The sequence below is a fragment of the Leucopleurus acutus genome (assembly GCF_964270905.1).
Source record: "Leucopleurus acutus genome assembly, chromosome: 5".
NCBI lineage: Eukaryota > Metazoa > Chordata > Mammalia > Artiodactyla > Delphinidae > Leucopleurus > Leucopleurus acutus.
In genome coordinates, this window is record NC_139147.1 from 5185968 (window position 1) to 5206724 (window position 20757).

At 39.0% G+C, this 20757-nt stretch overlaps 1 protein-coding gene across 2 annotated transcripts in view; it reads left to right on the plus strand.

Annotated features, from left to right (window-relative positions):
• DSCAM (DS cell adhesion molecule) overlaps positions 1–20757 on the plus strand; it is a gene marked incomplete at both ends in the record, with an annotated part of 750196 nt that overhangs the window by 493829 nt on the left and 235610 nt on the right. For both annotated transcript variants that reach the window (XM_082839812.1, XM_082839811.1), the window contains one exon: positions 17489–17662. In XM_082839812.1, coding sequence (XP_082695938.1) covers positions 17489–17662 — 174 coding nt within the window. The remainder of the gene's footprint in view (positions 1–17488; positions 17663–20757) is intronic.

Below are 20757 nucleotides of genomic sequence, written 5' to 3' on the forward strand. Positions count from 1 at the left end.
TTTCCTGGAGACATCCAAGAATCCATCATTATTTGGTGCACAGTAGTTTTTCTTTTGCTCAGGCATCTCCCTCTGTCCCCAGAAAGCTGTTGGAAGTTGTCCTTCTGTTCCCACAAGGTATACTCTACCAGGGGTCCTGGCTGTCCCTTACCTCCTGGGTCCCAGAAGTGTCCTCTTTTGTTTGGTGTCAACCCACCTGCCAAAACCCTACCATCTTGCCATAGACTCCTTTTATTTTCTTTTTTTTTTAAAGCAACTTAAAAAATCTCATGATTTCTGTGGATTAGGAGTCTGGGCACATCTTAGCTGGGTGCTCTGTTTCGGAATCTCTCATAGGGCTGCAGTCGTTGGCCAGGGCCAAGTCTCATCTGAACTGGAGGAGGATCCACTTGTAGGTTCAGATGGTTGTTAGCAGAAGCTGTAGACTCTTTATAGGGGCCAACAGGGACTTCAATCATTTGTTCAGAAATCCATAGGAAAAAATCTGACACTCACAACAGTTCTCTGGATATTTCCATGCAATGTACTCAATTCTAGACTGAGAAACAAATGTGTGCTCAGTACACCTGGTCGGAGTGCTCAGGTGACCCTTCTGGAGCCTTCTCCTACCTCAGGGCCTTGCCCTGGAATGCTTCAGCTTGGTCCTGCCCACACCCTCTCTCCCACAGTCAAGGTGACATCCCAGCACCTTCCACAATCCCCAAGGCCTATGTCTCCAAATGCCATGAAGAATGTGCAGCATGGGACAAGCCCAAGTTCTCAAGTATGTTAATTGTAGGACATTTTTTCTACCAAAACCAATTCCAGACCTCCCTGCTGAGTTGATCGCAGCCACCTCTTCCTCAGCAGTCAAGAGATGGCCCCCACTGCAGGTCCCCTGCTTTCCATTCAAAAGATAAGTCCGGATGGGGACAAACAATCAAGAGACCAAAAAACAAAATAATAATAAGTCCCTTAAATGAGATTGTTCCTCTTTTCCCCTGTAGGAAAACAGGAGGTTTCCTATTGAAGTAACTCCGTGGGGAGGCCCAGTCAGGATTGTCCTTGGGTCTCTGGACCCACAAAGTTCCTTCCTAAGCTCTGGTCCCTTAATCCTATTTCCTGTATCCTTGCAGGTTTCACTCTTGTCCTGACCTCGGGCCTGAGCCTCCTTCTTGTTTTAGCATTCAAGGCATTTAGCTTCATTTCTTTACCCTCGTGGCCACTTACACTCTGACCTTGAATGCCAGATCACAGCCTTTGCTCAGACCAAGTGTTGCTTTCACAACCCTGTCCTAGAAACTGGATCTCTGTCTTGGTCATCTGCTTGGCCCTTGGTCATCTAATCCTGTCTCACCTCCCTGCCTGCCTGTCTGTCTGATTACCACCCAGAGCTCTAACCACGCCTGCTCCCAGACTCACCACTGTCCCACTTTCTGCATGGGTTAGGATGCCTCCAAGCCTCCATCCCCATGCATCTGACCTCTTCTGTCCACTGGTTTACTGGACCTGCAGTCGTCCTCTCGGGTCTTTCCAGCAACACCCGCTCCAAACTCCTTCACCAGGCTCATCGAGGCTATCAAGTCTCACCTATCATCCAGTGTCCCCTGTCCCCATGCAAATAGGTGACAAGCTATGAATCTAGAATAAATGCAGAGAAAGAGCTCAAAGAATCTAAAAAGGAGAAAGTGACACCTCCCTGTGACGTAAGTGGTGAAAATAAACCCAACTTCAAAGTCAAATGTGGTTCTCTCAGGTACAACAAAAGCAGCTCTGCTTGTCTGTTCCCAGGTAGGAGCAATGGGTCTCACTGAGCAATAATGAGTTCTTGGAAAAGGATGGTGAGCAGAACGGAGAAGATGAATGTTCATCATATTGGTGTATTTCCTTTTGATGGTAGAATAAAACTCACGAGGAATGGAAAGCTGCGGCCTTTCCCTGTGCTAAAATAAGCAGAGTCTCCGGGGCTCTGGGAGCTGCATCAGGACCATCGTAGATGCCCCACCCCCACCCAAGGAAACTGCAGTTACCCCGAGCCTTGGTAGAGTCACCAGGACAATGGCCCCGGGGGTCCATCTGGCCCTCCCTTCTTTTTCTCCACTCCTCTGTCTTCCCTTTTTCTCATTGTCTTTCCCCAGGAACTTTCTAACCATCCTCTTGTGGATAGGGACAGCCACACTGAGGACAAATGTTTGGGCATCTCTTGCTCCAAGGAGGTGGTGACTGAAAACCTTGTATGGTCGACACAGCTGCAGGGGCGGCTCGCAGCCCATGGTCCCAATGCAAAGCCCAATGGTGGCATCAGCAAAGTCCAGCCATTCAAACTGCCTCTGGTATCGCATGTCCCATCAACAAGTGCCGAATCGTGGCAGTTCATGGTTCCATTTTCTGATAAGTAAGGGACCAGTGTTCCATCTTGATGATAAAAAGGATGCTTGCAGATTAGGTACAGAGTAAAAGTCATGAAATGAGCATGATAAACTAGTGGACCACCAAATTCTAACAACCCCTCGGCCGGCACCAGTCTAGGCCACCTAAGTTCAGTTGTTTTTATTGGATAGAATTCTTCAGGATAGACATACAGAGATTAAAAGAAGAAAGTGAATTGCACAGTGAACATAATTATATGCAAATTTACAAAAGAAGTAACCTTGATGCTGTCCCAGTTATGGTGCAGTGTTTTATCAAGTAGGAATTTAATACAGGGAATTAGATGCATGCGTATTTTTAGAAGGATGGGAGGAATTCAGCTGCCTTTTAGGAGCTTGACAAAAGTGGGAGCCAGGAGAGGCCACTTCCATCTGTGGTTCCAGCTGCTCCAGAACGAAATTTGTTCTCCCGGACTTGGATGTTTGGCATCTGCCCATGCATCGACTTACTGCTTCTAAAGGAGAACGACGATTTCTCCTTCCTTGCACTTTCCAAATCGCATTCAAGTGCCTCTCACTGGTGAAATGTAAACCAGAACGGTGACAAATCAGCCGGGGGAATGTTCTTCTCAGGCTTCCCATCCCTGAAATTTAGGGAAGACTTTAGAAGTGCAGCAGTAGTGCTAAGATCAACAGACAATACCTGATGCAAACATATAGACAAAACATGATGTGCACATCGTGTACCGTGTGGAAGCTTCTTTCTTTGGGCTTGGGAAGAGCCCTCCAGCCTGGAACTGGACCCATGTCTCAGGACTGTGCCTCTGTCCTCTTTGGGATTCTTCTCTGGAACAGGACTCAGAACCCAGCCCTCTGTCACTGATCAAGGGTTCCCTTCCCAGCGGCCACACCTGAAATGGGTGCACCTGCTGTTTCTCTGGGTACTTGCTCTCTCCTCGTCCTGTCCCCACCCATCTTTGTAGCTACTCACTCCCTTCAGCCCACCAACTGTTCTCAGAGGGCCCTCTCCCTGAGCAAGGAAAACAAACTCATTCCTCAGGAAAACACCGCCCTGTCCATAAGGACGAAAGGGACTGTGTTTTGACTCCTTGGTGGGGAGAAGGAATAGCTTATTATTTGGGTGCAGCCCAGGGAGTAGAAAGTGATCTACTTCTTTCTGTTCTCTTCCCCTCCAAAACAATGTTCTTCCACCTGCCAGGCGACTCTCTGCATGTGCTCATTGGCCAACTTCTTCTGGTCTCAGCATGTGGACATTGACACCCATTTGCATTCATGCAGTCTTGTTCCTTTTCTTGTGAACAATCTATATAGTATGTAAATGAATTCCTTCCTATTTCATATATGATGACATTAAGGATGCAGACAGAATAAGCTACTTGCTCAAGGGCAGAGCTCCTAAGTTTAAGAGATAACATAGGAGCCCAATTCTGCTGACTCTTAGTCAAGTGCTCTCACTTCAAATCAGCAAAGACTTCAGAGGGAAGAAAAGATGAAACAATGGCCCTATTTGTTGCTGCCTTCAAAGTGGGCTCACTTGGTGATACTCAGCTATTCTTTTTCCACTATTCCTACTCCCTCAGTTCTTGAGAGTCCTGCTAGGTGTATCTTTTCAATAAATAATAAAGGTCACACAATATGAACATACTCAGTCGGTCTGTGGGTGCCTTACATAATGTGTGAACATTTGCTTTTCATGTAACGGAACATTAAATTTTTCCCCACTTGACCCCAGCTATCCACAGAAAACTGACATCATTTTAATTAATGGCTTCTGGTTGCTATAAGTGTATCTTCTAGTTAATTATGCAAAATACTTACCTTATGCTAACAAGATTGCAGAATTTTGAAATATTGTGTGCACTGCATTAACTTTTGTTCTTTACCATAATGATGAATCTGAAGTAGATGACCTATAATTCTACCAAACCATGGCCAAGTCCACTTTCCTCAAATTAAACAGTACTCATCGCTGTGATTGTTGTCCTTATGGTGGATGAATTACTCTGTTTAGCAAGCATGGTCACATTTATAAATGGTATATCCCTTCAAGTTAGGTTCATTTTCTGATGAAAGAAAAAAAAGATTTAATGGTTTTCAACTGCACTTATACTTTATCTCTGTCTCCATTAGGACATTTTAATAATGAAGAGGCTTCTCTCGGTCAAGATAGGAGTTAATAGATAATCCTTTTCAGCTATTTAATTGAGAAAGCTTAGCAGTGTAGCTAAATTTTATCTTGTAATTCTTTACTATAAATGTGTCAAATATTGTAAGTATTTTTCTGGTGAAAATTCTTTGAGGAGAAGAAAACATTTGTGTTTTTGATGTGAACGATCCTACAACTTTCTCACATTCTATCAGCATTTTATTAGGTTCTCAGGGATTTGTAACACATTTTTACAGAATCTGTAAATCCCATAGCATTTTCAGATTTCCTGGTTTGCTGCCTTATGGAGACATTTCTTAAATCCTACGTTTGGCTGAATTTCCAGGTTGTGTGTAATAGTCTAGATCTGGCTCCCAGCATGCTGTTAACTTTGAGAAAGGTATCAATAGCCTTTACAGATTTTTCAAACTGTCAACCAAATTTAAGCATTTAAATAAAAATCAAAGGCTTTTTCTTTGATTTTTAATTTCTAATAATATTTTTTATCCTTACCCCAAAGAAACTATTATCCTTAAGAAGGAATTTTATAATTTACGAAACCAGATCCTTAAAAGATACAGTAAACTTTTATAGGAGAAAAGTATGCTCATCTCAATAGATGATGAAAAGGCAGCTGATAATATTCAACATCCAATCCTGATTGAAACAACACAAACAAAAGTAAAGTTTTGTAAAATAGGAAAATAGAATCACTTTTAGGAACCAAAGTGCTTTGGCAAATGAAGAGGAAAAAGACAAAGTTCAATAGATCCATGAGCAAAGAATATAGATAGTGTTCACCAAAGAACAAGTACAAATTATTGATACATTTATAAAAAGATGCTCAGACTTATCTATAAGCAAAAGCACCCAAAAAATATACAAGTTAGTAAAACCATGTAAATTAAAGTGATGGGATATATATATACTATATTGATGAAGATCAAAAAGATTAATAGTGTACATGTGTGAGGAAAAAATTAACCCCAGCCCCAGGAAATAAAATTGCTCTTTTACTAAGCAACTTAGCAATATATTTTAACACTTGGATGTGCAGAATTCCACTCCAAGTATGTATCCAATGGAGTTCCTACCACTATATCTTTCTTTCTATTGATGGATTGATTGACAAGCAGAGAGGTTCATTGCAACATTGTCCTTAGTCTTGTGGAGTCGGAAAGAAATAGTCAGCTAATCAAAAACTGATTAAATAAATAGAAGCAGAAAGTAGAAGAAAACAGCAATAGTGTGTGCTTACTGTGTGTCACACAATAGCTTAAGAATTTAAATGCCTACACTGCCCTATGAAGGAGGATCTATTATTATCTCCATTTTGCAGGTAAGGAAACTGAGGAACTAAAAGGATTCCTGATTACCTAGTTTTTCACAGTGTATTGGGGATCTGTGGCTGTGTAACAAATTACCCCAAAGCTTAGTGGCTTAACAATGATAAAGCACATTTATGATCTCTGTGGGGCAGGAATCTGGGTATGGCTTAACTGAGTACTCTATTTCAAGGTGTCTCCCAGCACTGCACTCAGGCTGTTGGCCAGGGATTCAGTCATATCAAGGTTCATCCCACTCAGGTGGTTGCTGGCAGGTTTCAGCTTCTCACAGACTGTTGGCTGGGGGAGACCCTCATGGAAGGCTCTCCATAGGAAGGCTCACAATATGGCCACTCACATTTACCCAGTGTGAGGGTTCTGACCTCAAAGAGAGATTGACAAAGAGGCCACCATCTTTTGTAACCATAGCTGCTTGCCTTGGATCCACCACAGAGTAGGTGCTTAGTAATTGGACAATAAACACCATTTTGTATAGACAAAGCACAATTTTATATGTGCTTATAAAAAATTAGGAAGGCTATAGTCCCTTCTTTTCTCCTCAAGATAACAGGATCTTGAGGAGAAAAAGAGGGAAGTTACTTTTTTACTGTTTAAATTTTTGACCAAAAATTCACAGATTCCTAATCTGAAATTCTCATGTTTTAAACCCCAGTAGGTAAACTTGGAGATAGCTCTCATCAATTATTTTCCAAAATCAACCATTCATTTAGTGATATATTCATTATCCATCAAACATTTCTTTAATTCTTCCGTGAACTTTCATACGGATTAAGTTTATTTGGGGGGTACGCGGTCCTGTCACTGTTGTGGCCTCTCCCATTGCGGAGCACAGGCTCCGGACGCGCAAGCTCAGCGGCCATGGCTCACGGGCCCAGCTGCTCCGCGGCATGTGGGGTCTTCCCGGACCAGGGCACGAACCCGTGTCCCCTGCATCGGCAGGCGGACTCTCAACCACTGCGCCACCAGGGAAGCCCCTGGATTAAGTTTTAAATGATCTATATGCTTCTGTTGTAATTTTTCATTTTATACATTTTGATAATTTTTGACTATTCCCAAGGAGTGAACAGGTGTAAGGATAAGAATGATTTTGTTCATTTCATCTCATTCTATAAAATAGTCAGTAGCTGATACTGAGGAAATCAACCTATTGAAGTTATTAAAAACTACTATTATGTTTTTAAAATTTTTTCATCCCTGATTTTGAATTCTTTTTGAATAAGATAAATTAAAACCATTTTTCTACTTAGAAAGATGTTACGATATTTCACACCAGATATGAGATAAAGAACTAATCCAGGTGATTAGTGTGAGTATTATTAGTATATGTATATTATATAGTATATTATATAGTATATAATATATTATATATATATATAGTATATATACTATATATATACATATACTATATATATATAGTATATATAGTATATATACTATTATATAGTATATTATATAGTATATAATATATTAGTATTATTAGTATATGCACCCTCTTCCAACTTTACAATTATCTTACACCTATATACTTTTTTTACATACCTTTAAATCAGATGTCAGCCAACTACAGACCACAAGCCAAATTCTTCTCAAAACCTGCCTTTGTAAATAAATGTTATTGGAACGTAATTGTGCTGTTTTATGTACTTTCTGTAGCTGCATTCATGCTTCAATGACAGAAATAAGTAATTGTGACAGACTGTATGGCTTGCAAACCATAAAATGTTTATTATTTGGCCTTTTATACAACAAGATTTCCAATAACTGCCTGAAAATATTAAGAATTTTTATCCATGAACATGGTATAATGCCCCATCTCTACTCATCTAGGTCTTCTTTACTTGTGAGCAACAACTTTTGCAGTTTTCAGTAGACCAGTCTTGCAAATATCTTGTTAAATTTATCTGTAAATATTTCAAGTTTTCATGCAAATTTATTTTTTTTAAATTTCAGTATTGCTTGTTACTAATATATAAAAATAAAGTTAACTTTGAATTTTGTATTTTGATGTATACTATGACTTTGCTAAAGTCATTTACAATCCTAGCAACATTTTTGTAGACTCTTTCATTAACTATGTAAATAATTATGTCATCTGTGAAGGAAGACAGTTATATTCTTCTTTTCTAATACATATGTATTTTATGTCATTTTCTTTTTGAATTGCTCTTGATAAAATCTTCAGAACAATGTTGAATGAAAGGACCAGACCAATCATTCTTGTCTCTTTCTTGATCTTTGGTGGAAAATAATTCGGTTTTTAGAATTAAGTGTGATGTTAACTGTAAGCCTTTTGAAACCTTTTATCAAGTAATTCCGTTCTATGACTAGCTCACTATGAGATTTTATCAGGATCTTTAACTCTAAAATACTTTTTCTTTTTTCTTTGTATATATTCAAGTAATCATATTGTGCTTCTTTTTTGGTCTGTTAATATGATAAATTACATTCACTAATTTTTGAATTGAAACCAACCTTGCATTCCTAGAATAAAACTCACTTGGTCATGATATATTATTGTTTTTATATATTGATAAACCTCATTTGGTAGCGTTTGGTTAAGGATTTTTTTTTAACATCTTTATTGGAGTATAATTGCTTTACAGTAGTGTGTTAGTTTCTGTTTATAACAAAGTGAGTCAGCTATATGAATACATACATCCCCATATCCCCTCCCTCTTGTGACTCCCTCCCACCCTTCCTCTAGGTGGTCACAAAGCACGTAGCTGATCTCCCTGTGCTATGCGGCTGCTTCCCACTACCTGTCTAATTTACATTTGGTAGTGTATATATGTCCATACCCCTCTCTCACTTCGTCCCAGCTTACCATTCCCCCTCCCCGTGGCCTCAAGTCCATTCTCTACGTCTGCATCTTTATCCCTGTCCTGCCCCTAGATTCTTCAGAACCATTTTTTTTTTTTTAGATTCCATGTATATGTGTTAGCATACGGTATTTGTTTTTCTCTTTCTGACTTACTTCACTGTGTATGACAGACTCTAGGTCCATCCACCTCATTACAAATAACTCAATTTCATTTCTTTTTATGGCTGAGTAATAGTCCATTGTATATATGTGCCACATCTTCTTTATCCATTCATCTGCTGATGGACACTTAGGTTGCTTCCATCTCCTGGCTACTGTAAATAGTGCTGCATTGAACATTGTGGTACATAACTCTTTTTGAATTATGGTTTTCTCAGGGTATATGCCCAGTAGCGGGATTGCTGGGTCGTATGGTAGTTCTATTTTTAGTTTATCAAGGAACCTCCATACTGTTCTCCATAGTGGCTGTATCAATTTACATTCCCACCAACAGTGCCAGAGGGTTCCCTTTTCTCCACACCCTCTCCAGCATTTATTGTTTGTAGAGTTTTTGATGATGGCCATTCTGACTGTTGTGAGGTGATACCTCATTGTAGTTTTGATTTGCATTTCTCTAATGATTAGTGATATTGAGCATCCTTTCAAGTGTTCGTTGGCAATCTGTATATCTTCTTTGGAGAAATGTCTGTGTAGGTCTTCTGCCCATTTTTGGATGGGGTTTTTTTTTGTTTGTTTGTTTGTTTGTTTTTTGTGGTACACGGGCCTCTCACTGTTGCGGCCTCTTCCATTGCGGAGCACAGGCTCTGGACGCGCAGGCTCAGCGGCCATGGCTCACGGGCCCAGCCACTCCACGGCATGTGGGATCTTCCCGGACCGGGGCACGAACCCGTATCCCCTGCATCGGCAGGCAAACTCTCAACCACTGCGCCACCAGGGAAGCCCAGGTTGTTTGTTTTTTTGATATTGAGCTGCATGAGCTGCTTGTATATTTTGGGATTAATCCTTTGTCAGTTGCTTCATTTGCAAATATTTTCTCCCTTTCTGAGGGTTGTCTTTTCATCTTGTTTATGGTTTCCTTTGCTGTGCAAAAGCTTTGAAGTTTCATTAGGTCCCATTTGTTTATTTTTGTTTTTATTTTCATTTCTCTAGGAGGTGGGTCAAAAAGGATCTTGCTGTGATTTATGTCATAGAGTGTTCTGCCTATGTTTTCCCCTAAGAGTTTTATAGTGTCTGGCATTACATTTAGGTCATTAACCCATTTTGAGTTTATTTTTGTATATGGCATTAGGGAGTGTTCTAATTTCATTCTTTTACAAGTAGCTGTCCAGTTTCCTAGCACCACTTATTGAAGAGGCTGTCTTTTCTCCATTGTATATTCTTGCCTCCTTTATCAAAGATAAGGTGACCATATGTGTGTGGGTTTATCTCTGGACTTTCTATCCTGTTCCATTGATCTATATGTCTGTTTTTGTGCCAGTACCATACTCTCTTGATTACTGTAGCTTTGTAGTGTAGTCTGTAGTCTGGGAGCCTGTTTCCTCCAGCTCTGTTTTTCTTTCTCAAGATTGCTTTGGCTATTCGGAGTCTTTTGTGTTTCCATACAAATTGTGCAACTTTTTGTTCTAGTTCTGTGAAAAATGCCATTGGTAGTTTGATAGGTATTGCATTCACTCTGTAGATTGCTTTGGGTAGTATAGTCATTTTCACAATATTGATTCTTCCAATCCAAGAACATGGTATATCTCTCCATCTGTATCATCTTTAATTTCTTTCATCAGTGTCTTATAGTTTTCTGCATACAGGTCTTTTGTCTCCTTAGGTAGGTTTATTCCTAGGTATTTTATTCTTTTATTACAATGGTAAATAGGAGTGTTTCCTTAATTTCTCTTTCACATTTTTCATCATTGGTATATAGGAATGCCAGAGATGTCTGTGCATTAATTTTGTATCCTGGTACTTTACCAAATTCATTGATTAGCTCAAGTACTTTTCTGGTAGCATCTTTAGGATATTCTATGTATAGTATCATGTCATCTGCAAACAGTGGCAGTTACTTCTTCTTTTCTGATTTGGATTCCTTTTATTTCTTTTCCTTCTCTGATTGCTAAAACTTCCAAAACTGTGTTGACTGATAGTAATGAGAGTAGGCAAATGTGTCTTGTTCCTGTTCTTAGAGGAAATGGTTTCAGTTTTTCACCATTGAGAATGATGTTGGCTGTGGGTTTGTCATATATGGCCTTTATTGTGTTGAGGTAAATTCCCTCTATGCCTACTTTCTGGAGGGTTTTTGTCATAAATCTGTGTTGAATTCTGTCAAAAGCTTTTTCTGCATCTATTGAGATGATCATATGGTTTTTCTCCTTCAATTTGTAAATATGGTTGATCACATTAATTCATTTGCATATATTGAAGAATCCTTGCATTCCTGGGATAAACCCCACTTGATCATGGTGTATGATCCTTTTAATGTTCTGTTGGATTCTGTTTGCTAGTATTTTGTTGAGGATTTTTGCATCTATGTTCATCAGTGATATTGGCCTGTAGCTTTCCTTTTTTGTGACATCTTTGCCTGGTTCTTGTATCAGGGTGATGGTGGCCTCATAGAATGTGTTTGGGAGTGTTCCTCCGTCTGCTATATTTTGGATGAGATGGAGAAGGATAGGTGTTAGCTTTTCTCTAAATGTTTGATAGAATTCTTCTGTGAAGCCATCTGGTCCTGGGCTTTTCTTTATTGGAAGGTTTTTAATCACAGTTTCAATTTCAGTGCTTGTGATTGGTCTGTTTATATTTTCTATTTCTTCCTGGTTCAGTCTCGGAAGGTTCTGCTTTTCTAAGAATTTGTCCATTTCTTCCAGGTTGTCCATTTTATTGGCATAGAGTTGCTTGTAGTAATCTCTCATGATCCTTTGAATTTCTGCAGTGCCAGTTGTTGCTTCTCCTTTTTCATTTCTAATTCTATTGATTTGAGTCCTCTCCCTTTTTTTCTTGATGAGTCTGGCTAATGGTCTGTCAATTTTGTTTATCTTCTCAAAGAACCACCTTTTAGTTTTATTGATTTTTGCTATTGTTTCCTTCATTTCTTTTATTTATTTCTGATCTGATCTTTATGATTTCTTTCCTTCTGCTAACTTTGGGGGTTTTTTGTTCTTCTTTCTCTAATTGCTCTAGATGTAAGGTTAGGTTGTTTTTTTGAGATGTTTCTTGTTTCTTGTGGTAGGATTATATTGCTATAAACTTCCCTCTTAGAACTGTTTTTCCTGCATCCTGTAGGTTTTGGGTAATCATGTTTTTATTGTCATTTTTTTCTTGGTATGTTTTGATGTCCTCTTTGATTTTTTCAGTGATCTCTTGGTTATTTAGTAGCGTATTGTTTAGCCTCCATGTGTTTGTATTTTTTACAGTTTTTTTTTTCCTGTAATTGATACCTAGTCTCATAGGATTGTGGTCAGAAAAGATACTTGATACAATTTCAATTTTCTTAAATTTACCGAGGCTTGATATGTGACCCAAGATATGATCTATCCTGTAGAATGTTCCATGAGCACTTGAGAAGAAAGTGTATTCTGTTGTTTTTGGATGGAATGTCCTATAAATATCAATTAAGTCCATCTTGTCTAATGTGTCATTTAAAGCTAGTGTTTCCTTATTTATTTTCATTTTGGATGATCTGTCCATTGGTGAAAGTGGGTTGTTAAAGTCCCCTATGATGATTGTGTTACTGTCGATTTCCCCTTTTATGGCCGTTATCATTTGCCTTATGTATTGAGGTGCTCCTGTGTTGGGTGCATAGATATTTACAATTGTTATATCTTCTTTTTGGATTGATCTCTTGATCATTGTGTAGTGTCCCTCTTTGTCTCTTGTAAGAGTTTATTTTAAAGTCTATTTTGTCTGATTTGAGAATTGCTACTCCAGCTTTCTTTTGGTTTCCATTTGCATGGAATATCTTTTTCCATCCCCTCACTTTCAGTCTGTATGTGTCCCTAGGTCTGAAGTGGGTCTCTTATAGACAGCATATATATGGGTCTTGTTTTTGTATCCATTCAGCCAGTCTGTGTATTTGGTTGGAGCATTTAATCCATTTATGTTTAAGATAATTATTGGTATATATGTTCCTATTACCATTTTCTTAATTGTTCTGGGTTTGTCATTGTAGGTCTTTTCATTCTCTTGTGTTTCCTGCTTAGGGAATTTCCTTTAGCATTTGTTGTAAAGCTGGTTGGTGGTGCTGAATTCTCTTAGCTTTCACTTGTCTTTTAAGGTTTTAATTTCTCCATCAAATCTGAATGAGATCCTTGCTGTGTAGAGTAATCTTGGTTGTAGATTTTTTCCTTTCATCACTTTAAATATGTCCTCTCACTCCCTTCTGGCTTGCAGAGTTTCTGCTGAAAGGTCAGCTATTTACCTTATGGGGATTCCCTTGTGTGTTATTTGTTGCTTTTCCCTTGCTGCTTTTAATATTTTTTCTTTGTATTTAATTTTTGATAGTTTGATTAATATGTGTCTTGGCATGCTTCTCCTTGGATTTATCCTGTATGGGACTCTCTGGGCTTCCTGGACTTTGGTGACTATTTCCTTTCCCAAATTAGGGAAGTTTTCAACTATAATCTCTTCAAATATTTTCTCAGTCCCTTTCTTTTTCTCTTCTTCTTCTGGGACCCCTGTAATTCAAATGTTGGTGAGTTTAATGTTGTCCCAGAGGTCTCTGAGACTGTTCTCAATTCTTTTCATTCTTTTTTCTTTAGTCTGCTCTACAGTAGTTATTTCCACTATTTTATCTTCCAGGTCACTTATCTGTTCTTTTGTCTCAGTTATTCTGCTATTGATTCCTTCTAGCGAATTTTTAATTGCATTTAATGTGTTGTCCATCATTGTTTGTTTGCTCTTTAGTTCTTCTACATCCTTGTTAAACGTTTCTTGTATTTTCTCCATTCTATTTCCAAGATTTTGGATCATCTTTACTCTCATCAGTCTTAATTCTTTTTCAGGCAGACTGCCTATTCCCTCTTCATTTCTTTGGTCTGGTTGCTTTTTTCCTTGCTCCTTCATCTGCTGTGTATTTTGATGAACTTACTGTGTTTGGGGTCTCCTTTTCACAGACTGCAGGTTCGTAGTTCCCGTTGTTTTTTGGTGTCTGCCCCCAGTGGGTAAGTTTGGTTCAGTGGCCTGTGTAGGCTTCCAGGTGGAGGGGACTGGTGCCTGTGTTCTCATGGGTGGGGCTGGATCTTGTCTTTCTGGTGGGCAGGGCTGCAGCCAGTGGTGCGTTTTGGGGTGTCTTTGATCTCTTTATGATTTTAGACGTCTTCTCTGCTAATGGGCGGGGTTGTGTTCTTGTCTTGGTAGTTGTTTGGCATAGGGTGTCCAGCACTGTAACTAGCTGGTTGTTGAGTGGAGCTGGGTCTTAGCGTTGAGACAGAGATCTCCATGAGAGCTCTGGCCAATGGATATTATGAGGGTCTGGGAGGTCTCTGGTGGGCCAATGTCCTGAACTCTGCTCTCCCACCTCAGAGGCTCAGGCCTGACACCTGGCCGAGCACAAAGATCCTGCGCCACTATGCTCACCAGGCCTGTCCAAGAGCCCGGCTGGCTCCCTGCTCCCAGCTCCCATTCCTGGCTTGGCTGGTTAAGGATTTTTATGTCTATGTTGGGATATTGGTTTCTAGTTCTAAGGTCTTTGATTTTGGTATCAAGATGTTGCTGGCCTCATAAAATCAGTGGTAAAGTGTTTTATTCTCTTGTATTTTCTGAAAGACTTTGTGTAAAAAATTTTTTTTTCTTTAGGTGTTAGGTAGTATTCACTAATGAAGCTGTCTGGGCTTTGATTGTTCTTTGTGGAAAGTTGTTAACTACAAATTAACTTTATAGATACAGGACTATTAAGTTTATCTAATTTTTCTTGAGTGATATTTAAGAGTTTGTGTCTTTCCAGAAATTTATCTATTTAATATAACTTTTTAAACCTATTGACACAAAGTTATTCCTAATATTTTCCTATTATCCTTTTAATTCAAGTAGGGACCACGGTGATGGCCTTTTTCATTATAGTTACTCGTAACTAATGTCTCTTCTCTTTTCTTGATCAGTCCAGCTAGAGGTTTTTGTATTTTTTTTTTCAAAGAACTGGCTTTTGGTTTTATTGATTTTCTCTACAATTTTCTGTTTTTTATTTCACTGATTTCAGTTTTCCTGTTTATTGTTTCCTTACTTCTCCTTACTTTGAGTTTCATTTGCTCTTCCTGTAGTAGCTTCTTAAGAGGGATGCTTAGATCATTGATTTGTGATCTTTTTCCTTTTCCAATACAAACACTTAAAGCTACAAACTTCCATCTAAGTGTTGCTTTTAGCTGCATCTCAGATATTTTGATATGTTGTTTTTACATTCTTATTCAACTCAGAATATATTTTTTCTAATTACTCTGGTGATTTTTTCTTTGACTCATGAGTTTTTTTAGAAGCGTATTGTTTAAGTTTCAAATATTTGAGGTTTTCCCAGATATATCTCTGTTATTGATTTCAATTTTAGTTCTTCTGTGGAGCTAGAAAGTGATTTGTATTATTTTATTTTTGAACATCTATTGAAATTTGTATTATGACCCAAAATATTGCCTTTCTGGATATCTGTTCCATGTGCACTCGAAACCAGTATGTATTCTGCTACTGCAGGGTGTAGAATTCTATAAATGTCAGTTAAGTCAAACTGAGTGATAGTGGTATTAAAGTCTTCTATATTTCAAATATTATTTCTTCTTCCCCTGTCTTTCTTCTCCTTTTGAAACTATAATTACTCAATGTTAGAATATTTGATATTGTTCTAGAGCTCTAGGACAATCTATTCTGTATTTTTCACTCTTTTGCACTTTTTGTTTTGATTTGGATAATTTCTGTTGACTTAGCATCAAGTTCACTATTTTCTCTGCTGTGTTCAATCTGCTGATTAGCTTAAGGAATTCTTTCGATCTAATATTGTGTTTGTTGTTTCTGACATTTTATTTATCTGTCTGTCTCTTTTGTGTAGTTTTAATATTCTTTCTGAATCCCCACCTGTTTATGGGCATTAACCATAGTTGTTGTAAAGTCCCTGTCTGTTCCATACCAAGTTCCATACCAAGATTTCAAAACTATTGATCATTTCTTCTCTGGTTCTTTTTTCTTGCTTTTGTGTTTGTGCATCTCATAATATTTTATTGAATTTTGGTCATGATGCATGAAAGAGTAGCAATTGAAGCAGGTTATACTTATTTCTAGTTCTTTACTTCCTACCTGCTTGTATGCCCAGGACCTTGTCCTCTCACCCTGTCCCAAAGATGAAATTGTTTACTTGTACCTTATCTCCTTGTAGGGCTTTTAATTCTTTGCAACCAAGTTTACCCAGTTGCCTGTGACTTCCACTTTCTGATTCATTCAAAGAAAAGCATGATTTTGTAGATTAACGTCTCTTTTTTGTTGCTAGAATGCAAGTGATATTCTTTTGTGTCTTTCTCCATCCTGAGCAGAAATAGAACTCTGTTTTTTAAATTCAAGTTTCCATATATACTCTCTAACAGTTGTGTTTTGATAGAAACCATCTGTTGTAGGGATTCTGCTTGTCCTTGTAATTCATTATGAAAGGTCCCCTCAGATACATGATTAATTTCCTTTGTCTCTTTGGTGGAGCTGAAATAGGTAAGGGAAGGCATAGCCACAGTCTCTGCCACTGTGACCTGAGGGATACCAATAGGTAAATGGTCAGTTTGGGAGGAGACAACAGGAGAAAGTGTATCCCCCTCTCATTTCACTTCCCCAGATGCAAAGTCTGAAGTTTCCTGCATGAACGGGTGACCACCCACCTGTTCAGGTCCCATGTAGGTTCTGGGGACACACAGACCAGCAGCTCTTCTCTAGAACACACACTTGGCCCATGCTTTGAGCTTTCTCCAGGAAGATAGAGTGGTCCAGGAAGATGGAGAAGTTCTGTCAGCCTTTCAAGGCTTGGACCACACCCTCCTAGTCCCAGAAGAGGGGCAAACAACATAGCAGATTCATCCGATTCATCCAACTACCATCTTCCCAGAAATCTCCCGAGGCCTTAATGCTCTGTTTTATTATTTCTAAATTTATTTTCTAAATTAGTTTTATATGGATCTTTTATGTGGATCACATCACATCTATGACCATAGCATACCACATCTGGGCCACTATTTCCTTGAATGCAAGCACTCAGAGGAGAGCAGTGTTTTAATTCGTGCTGTCTTAGTGCAGTGATCTGACTTATTTATTTAATAATATTCAATGATGCTGATAGTACATGGTGTTTCTAGACTGGAATAAACCACACTTAGAAGGGAAGTCTGCAGTATTAGTTTTCTCCTTGTAGTCTCAGAGGTGCTCATCCTGTGAGGTCTTCAAATGCCTTGTCCCTGAAGCACTCCTTGTTTACATGCAGATTAAGTCCCTAGGGACACAAAAAATGTATTTAGTTACACAAGAGATGTCTACTTCTGTAGTCATTCTACTGTGCTTTCTGTAAATAATTTATCAACTGCTTAACGCTCATCAAATTTGATGAATTGTAGAAACTATCTGTAAGTTCTCTTACTCTTTATCTCAGAGTTTGAAATACTGTCATTTTAAATAAACATGTTTCTCCATAAACAAGAATTTCATCGTCGGAGGAAAGAAAAAAATCTTGGTGTATCTGTTGCCTGTCCTCTAGGTTGTGTGTTCGGCGTCCATCACTTCCCTTCATTGGTCTGGTGTCCTTGAGCTCATTGTCTCCCTGTATTTATTCATGTTAGCATCACCGTTCCTCTTTTTTATTCTGTTGCAGGTGCTGGGGTTCCCCAGTTCCAACCGATTGCCCTGAATGGCCGAATTCAGGTCCTCAGCAACGGGTCTCTGTTGATCAAGCACGTGGTAGAAGAAGACAGCGGCTACTACCTGTGCAAGGTCAGCAACGATGTGGGCGCGGACGTCAGCAAGTCCATGTACCTCACGGTGAAAAGTAAGGAAGAAGAGCACTTCATTTTACCTAAATAGGGCTTCGGGGGCTTCCATTTTCAGTGGTCTCCATGCATACTGTTTAAAAACAAAACAGAGCAAAAACAAAATGTGATTTGCTGCAGCTGGGGGTTTCCTGTCCAAAAAATATAGTTAAAGAGGACGGTAGAAGTTCAGCGATTGTCAGAGCCTATGGGTCCCTTGGCCATGGCTACAGGCTCTGGGTAAACTAGCAGATGAGTGGGTCCCTGCCTTTGGCACCCACATTTCTCTCCTGTTGATTTCATTGTGGAAAAGCCCAGTGCATGCTCTCAGATGTGTTCCTTTCAGAGGTCTATTCATGCTTTTTATTATCTGCAAGCTGGCTTGTCCATAGATTTCCTTTTTAAGATCCTTCTGAAATCCAGAAAGCAGAAACCTCATTATCAACACACACATCTACAAGAACAACGAACACGTAGCACTATGCTTAGGGTCCGTGTTGCTGACCCATTTTTTAGGAAAGGGCACTTTATAGTGAAATTATTTTTATACTTTGGTAACTAAACCACCAAAGAAAGAACCAAAGTAGACCAACTTCTACTGAGTACTGCTCATCAGCAAATGGTTGTACATCTAGTTTAAGTGAATGACTTACGTCTTTCTCCATTTATATTCTTTACTACTGGATAGATTGTGATTTCTTCCTGACTACAAGGTTTTGATCAGACTTCCTCTTTTTTATTTTAATTATGCTGTCTTTAGGTTGTCAAGGATCTCTATCATATCATTTATTAGAGAGATTGGATTTAAAAGTGAATTCCAGTGGTGTGTGTGTGTGAGAGAGAGAGAGAGATTTAAAGGCTAGCTACACACAGACTAGTATCCATCCTATTTTACTAAGAATTTATTCTAGTTAACCCATTTTTTCTAATAGGACAGTGAAAATATCAAGCTGTCTCTTCGGTATACTTTTTTTTTTAAACATCTTTATTGGGGTATAATTGCTTTACAATGGTGTGTTAGTTTCTGCTTTATAACAAAGTGAATCAGTTATACATATACATATGTTCCCATATCTCTTCCCTCTTGCGTCTCCCTCCCTCCCACCCTCCCTATCCCACCCCTTCAGGCTGTCACAAAGCACCAAGCCAATATCCCTGTGCCATGCGGCTGCTTCCAACTAGCTATCTACCTTACTACGTTTGTTAGTGTGTATATGTCCATGACTCTCTCTTGCCCTGTCACAGCTCACCCTTCCCCCTCCCCATAACCTCAAGTCCATTCTCCAGTAGGTCTGCGTCTTTATTCCTGCCTTACCCCTAGGTTCTTCATGACATTTTTTTTCCTTAAATTCCATATATATGTGTTAGCATACGGTATTTGTCTTTTTCTTTCTGACTTACTTCACTCTGTATGACAGACTCTAGGTCTATCCACCTCATTACAAATAGCTCAATTTCGTTTCTTTTTATGGCTGAGTAATATTCCATTGTATATATGTGCCACATCTTCTTTATCCATTCATCCGATGATGGGCACCTAGGTTGTTTCCATCTCCGGGCTATTGTAAATAGAGCTGCAATGAACATTTTGGTACATGACTCTTTTTGAATTTCGGTTTTCTCAGGGTATATGCCCAGTAGTGGAATTGCTGGGTCATATGGTAGTTCTATTTGTAGCTTTTTAAGGAACCTCCATACTGTTCTCCATAGTGGCTGAACCAATTCACATTCCCACCAGCAGTGCAAGAGTGTTCCCTTTTCTCCACACCCTCTCCAGCATTTATTGTTTCTAGATTATATCATAGACAAATTAAAGTTCTGAAATAAGGTTGCTTTGAAATATATTGTGGACATATCCAATACATACATTTGACTTCTAAATATTATACTCCAGAGGAACTGATTTTCAAGAATCTGAAGACAAATTGTCATATCACTTAAATACAAAGTTGAAATCGTAATTTTTAAAACTAAGTTGATGAAATATTAAGGAAACCCAAGATCTGAAGACCAATACTGACCATGTTGACCCATTTTTCCCCAACAAAAGAAATGTATTTTGCAATTGCTTTGACATATTTAAAATTTATAAAGCATTTCTTTCTATCGCACTCGTATATGTATCTAAGCTCTAATAGACACAGTGCCCCATGAAGGATGTAAATACAATCAACCACAGACCTTACCTTCATGAATGAGAAAGCTTATGTCTTGAGAAAGGAGACAGCCTGCTAATCATAGTGCAAGGGAAGGAGTAAGGTGCAGAGATGTGCCTTTCAAAGGAGGACAGAACCATCATTTTGAGCAGATTAAGGAAAGTGTCAGGAGAAAAAATCTTTAAAAATGGGTAGAATTTGAAAATGTAGAACGTGATTTCCCCACATCTCCTCTTTCCATGCCTTTGATGCTGGTAGTGGATGTGGGACCACAAAGATGTCCCCCTGCCCTTAGTGAACTTATTCTCCTGTGGGTCCATCAGGCCTGGCTGTGGACAGCTCCATCCAGCAGAACGCATTGGTGTCAGGATGGAGCATGGGACACTGGGAATGCACAGATGAGGGCGTGGTTTACACCCCCTGGAGAATCAGTGCCTACAGAATGGTACCCATGGCCTCTGAGTTCAGTCCTAAAGGGTGCAGTGGATTTCGAAAGATAGAATTGTTGGGGGTAAACAGAGGCGCTCAAGGGTAAGAGAACAGAGAGAGCAGATACAAGAAGTCAAAAGACTCAAGGCAAGAGGTAACTGTGTTTGGATGCTCTACCCGCTATGTGGAGGGGATTAGAGAAAGAAACACTTAAAGCGTTCGTCAAAGAAAACTGTTCTTAGGGTTTGTCAGTCTTAGTTTCTCTCTCTCAAACTATACAAACTGCTAGCAGAGAGGCACATTTATGGAACAGTTAATTTTACCAGTTCTTGATAACCCTCCGGTGGCTCTATACATAATATCAGCAGGAACTAAAACAACATTGTAAAGCAATTATACTCCAATAAAGAAGTTAAAAAATCATAATATTTAAATTCTGAAAAGTAAAAACATAATTTAATAAGGAGATATAGAAACAGAAGACAAAAGATATACAGTATCTCTAACTGTTGCTCAAATGATACCATTTA